Here is a 3732-nt window from a genome sequence, read left to right on the forward strand (position 1 = left end):
TTGAATTTTATAATTAGTTAATGCATAAAGTAAATTGGTTCAATGCTATCATTTCATAGCTTATATTCTCTTAAGGTTGTACGGTGTTCTTTAAGCTAGCATCAATTAATCGCTGACATTGATTTATTAGCTTCATTTATTTAATGTTCTTAAAGTATGATAGACTGTTAATTAGACCTTGAGTTCAAATGTTTCACAAAACTGAACTTTTGATGTCTTTGTACAATTGATCATATTGTTTGTGATGCAGTTTAATTGTTTCTTATGTATACATAATGCTAGTAAAATCCATTATATGAGAAAAAGTGATACACCCTTCCATCGTTACGCATGTAAAGCTACCAGAATTAGGAGCTTTGATACCAGTTGATAAGACTGGATCAGAGAGTAGAAAAAGTATTAGAGTAGTCATCACGTATTGCAATCTCTTTACTGGTCATAGATAGCAGTAGTTCAATTGAGAATTCCTCACAAAACTTAAAAAAAATGAAGAGAATTCCACACAAAAGTAAAGGAGATTTCAAAGCAAATGACTTTTCAGTCTCAGGTTACAATCAACGACAATCACACGAAACACAATAGAACAACATAACACACTTGTGCCCAACTCACGCCTAGTCGTGGCTGATGCACTTTATTCAGCTTTTAACATATGAAATTGATGGAATTAAGGGTCAATTAAGCCCCATAATACATCAATTTTTATTTCTTAGATAGCATTAGTAGAGTAAAACATGAGCTTAATTTGATGATTTAGTTGTGCCCCTGAGTAAGGTAAGCATCAATTTTTTTGCTAACCACAACAGCCAGTTGCAACAAGGTATGAGCGTCAGGAATGTGGTCCTCTTGTTTCTCGTATTCCATTGCCCAAAGCACTACGCTGCCCTTTCCTTTTGGAGTAACTTGCAAATTAGACTTGAAGCTCTTGTAGAGTCCCAGCACGTCACCCTCTATGACCTTCATTGTCATTTTGTTATTTTCCTTGTCTATGCCTTCAAGCACTTGCTTGGCTACACAAACTGTTCCCTCTGTTCTTGTCCAAAACCCAAAAGATGGATTTTATATCATAGAATACAAGAAGTCATTAAACTTGTCCGACACTAATTTACCTCATCACTTTAAAGCCAAGACGAAATAACATTTTTTTATATATTCAAGGACAATAATTCGATTTATAAAGGCTGGAAATTAATATGTAGTCAACTGTTTTGCTTATTGCGGTTTCTATTTTGAATTGAACAAAAATTTTATATTACATATTCGCTTAATTGTGGTTTAACTTATTCTCTCCCGCTTTTTTCATAGTAGTGCTTTAAAAAAAAAAAATCCCTTAAATAATGTTCTTCAACATGCACTAAGGCATCCCGATAATCGATCCTAATTAAGTAACACAAGCCATAAAAACAAAAAATTATTGAAATTTACTTCAAATAACAATCATTTTAGCAATATTTTTATTCTGGATTTAAATATATTTTTAGTACTTACAATTTAGTATTTTTTTGTTTTTCGTCCTTATAAAATTATTTTTTTGCTTTTAGTCGTCACAAATTATATTTTATTTTTAGTCTTTAAAACATTTTAGATAAGACTTTGAACAATAAAAAGAATTATATAAAATGCAATAAGGATGGAAAACAAAATAAAAAATTATATTTAAGTTTTTTTCCTTGCAAAGTAAGAAATTATTAGGTGATCCGCGACAACCACTTGATCCTTGGTCCTCACAATCCATACATGATGCATAATAAAGTGTTATTTTCTTTCTCATCATTTAAAAAACTTAAATACATAGGTGCCATGTAAATATTGATTGAGACCATCAACAAATGATAGTCCATGACGAGTTAATAATACAGTTTATAAAAAAGGATGGTACCGATTAATACTAGGCTAAGATCAAATTGTTGGGAAACAATTTAAATTTATAATTTTAAATCTCTATAATATTGTTTAAATTTAAAAAGGATATTGTCTTATTATTTTTAAGATGCTGTTTTGAATTAAAGATTATTCGGTAAATAGATTTATTTCCTCTTTAATTAAGATTATCATGTTAAGTTTATATATGAAAAGTTTTAAAATGAGAAGAATTATCCATCTGAAAAGGGAATCATCACCCTAAGTGAGAGTGGAAGATCATGTTAAAAGAAGGTCTACAAATTTGTCCAATTTGTTAATGAGGATTCAAATCACACTAAACAAATTAAGGTTAAAATTATGGACGTAGGGATAAGGGCCTGAACCAACCAGCTTAAACAAATTTGTAATTTTTTTTTCTATTTTCTTTATGATAATCTCTTGTTCTTGATTTTGTGATTTTTTTAGTAATAAAGTTACGAGTGTTATTTTCCAACACAAGTATATCATGACCATAAAAAAATCTATACTTCTTTTAAAAGTTGAAACGTATAATGTGTACATGAAAACCAAGAAGATTAATCTTGCGGTTTGTTTATAAAATTTTGAAGTCAAAGTTCCCATACCATGTAAATAGTTCCAGGAGACGATTGATCCCTCTTTGCCCCATTCACCTTTATGAACTTCAACTGACTGAATATTTTCTGGTGAAATGTTGGCAATAGTGTGTGGCTTGTTGCAAAAAACATCATAGAACTGTTCAGCAGAAGCCTTGATCTGCAGGCTAGTTTCCACCTTTTGAAGTTGAGAGTATGCCATATTTGCTTCACTACTCTTAAGAAGGTATGTGGACAATACAAGTCTATATATATACGTATGTATGTATATATATATATATATATATATATATATATATATATATATATATATATATATATATATATATATATATATATATATATATATATATATATATATTTGTGGAAAAAAAGGTAACAACATAGATTGGGAGATATATCTAATTATGATACACAAATATGATTCTTGATGGAGCATTACCTTAATAATAATAAGACAAATGTTAATCCAGCTTTTGAGATATTGGTTAAAAAATTAAAAAAAAAATAATTTATTTTTTATTAGGATAGGTAAAATTATACTGTTTATGATTGTTTTTTTATTGTCTCCACAATAAATATTTTTTCCTTTGATTTTAGTTTCTTAACTAATGTCCTAAGTGTTGGACATTTTAGTGTAATTGATCTCTTTATTATGTTAAAATAAGAGTGCACGCTTGTTTTAATGTAATAACGAGATGTTCGGTTTAGGCAAAAGGTTGGAAGTTACATGGAAGTTACTAACTTCCATCAACGGTTGGAAGTTACATGGAAGTTACTAAAACTTCCATTAACGACAATTTTTTAAAAATAAATAACTTCCATCAACCGCCAAAAACCACCTGTTCTTTGATTATAAATAATCATCCTGGTTCAGAAAGCATAACATGTGAAAAACTCACAAGACCAAAACAAAACTCTTGAATTATAATCTTCTGATTTTATCCGATTGAACAATTTTGGTTGAACCCCGAAATTTGATTCAATCTGAAAGTGTTTATACACGACTTCAGATTTATCCAGGATTATCTCGATTTTCAAAATTAACCAACAAAAGATTGAATCAAATCTTTCGAGATGACGAACGATAGTTCGAAGATGACAAGCAAGTTTGCGAAGTTGGACAAGTTTGAAGGACAGGATTTCAGAAGATGGCAGAAGAAGATGCACTTTCTCTTGACAACATTGAATGTGGTGTATGTGCTGAGTACACCGATGCCGGTGTATATGGAAGGCGAAACTCTGGATCAAACAA

At 30.0% G+C, this 3732-nt stretch overlaps 1 protein-coding gene across 1 annotated transcript; it reads right to left on the bottom strand.

The window, feature by feature from the left end:
• Positions 1 to 496: 496 nt before the first annotated feature.
• On the bottom strand, positions 497 to 2718 carry LOC114425729 (MLP-like protein 34). Its single transcript, XM_028392681.1, has 2 exons — positions 2487 to 2718; positions 497 to 1028 (listed from the first exon to the last, which is right to left on the bottom strand). Exons 1-2 carry the CDS (start codon positions 2677 to 2679, stop codon positions 754 to 756), a joined length of 468 nt encoding a protein of 155 aa, XP_028248482.1. The 5' UTR covers positions 2680 to 2718; the 3' UTR covers positions 497 to 753.
• Positions 2719 to 3732: the final 1014 nt, after the last annotated feature.

The sequence above is a fragment of the Glycine soja genome, chromosome 9 (assembly GCF_004193775.1).
Source record: "Glycine soja cultivar W05 chromosome 9, ASM419377v2, whole genome shotgun sequence".
Lineage (NCBI taxonomy): Eukaryota > Viridiplantae > Streptophyta > Magnoliopsida > Fabales > Fabaceae > Glycine > Glycine soja.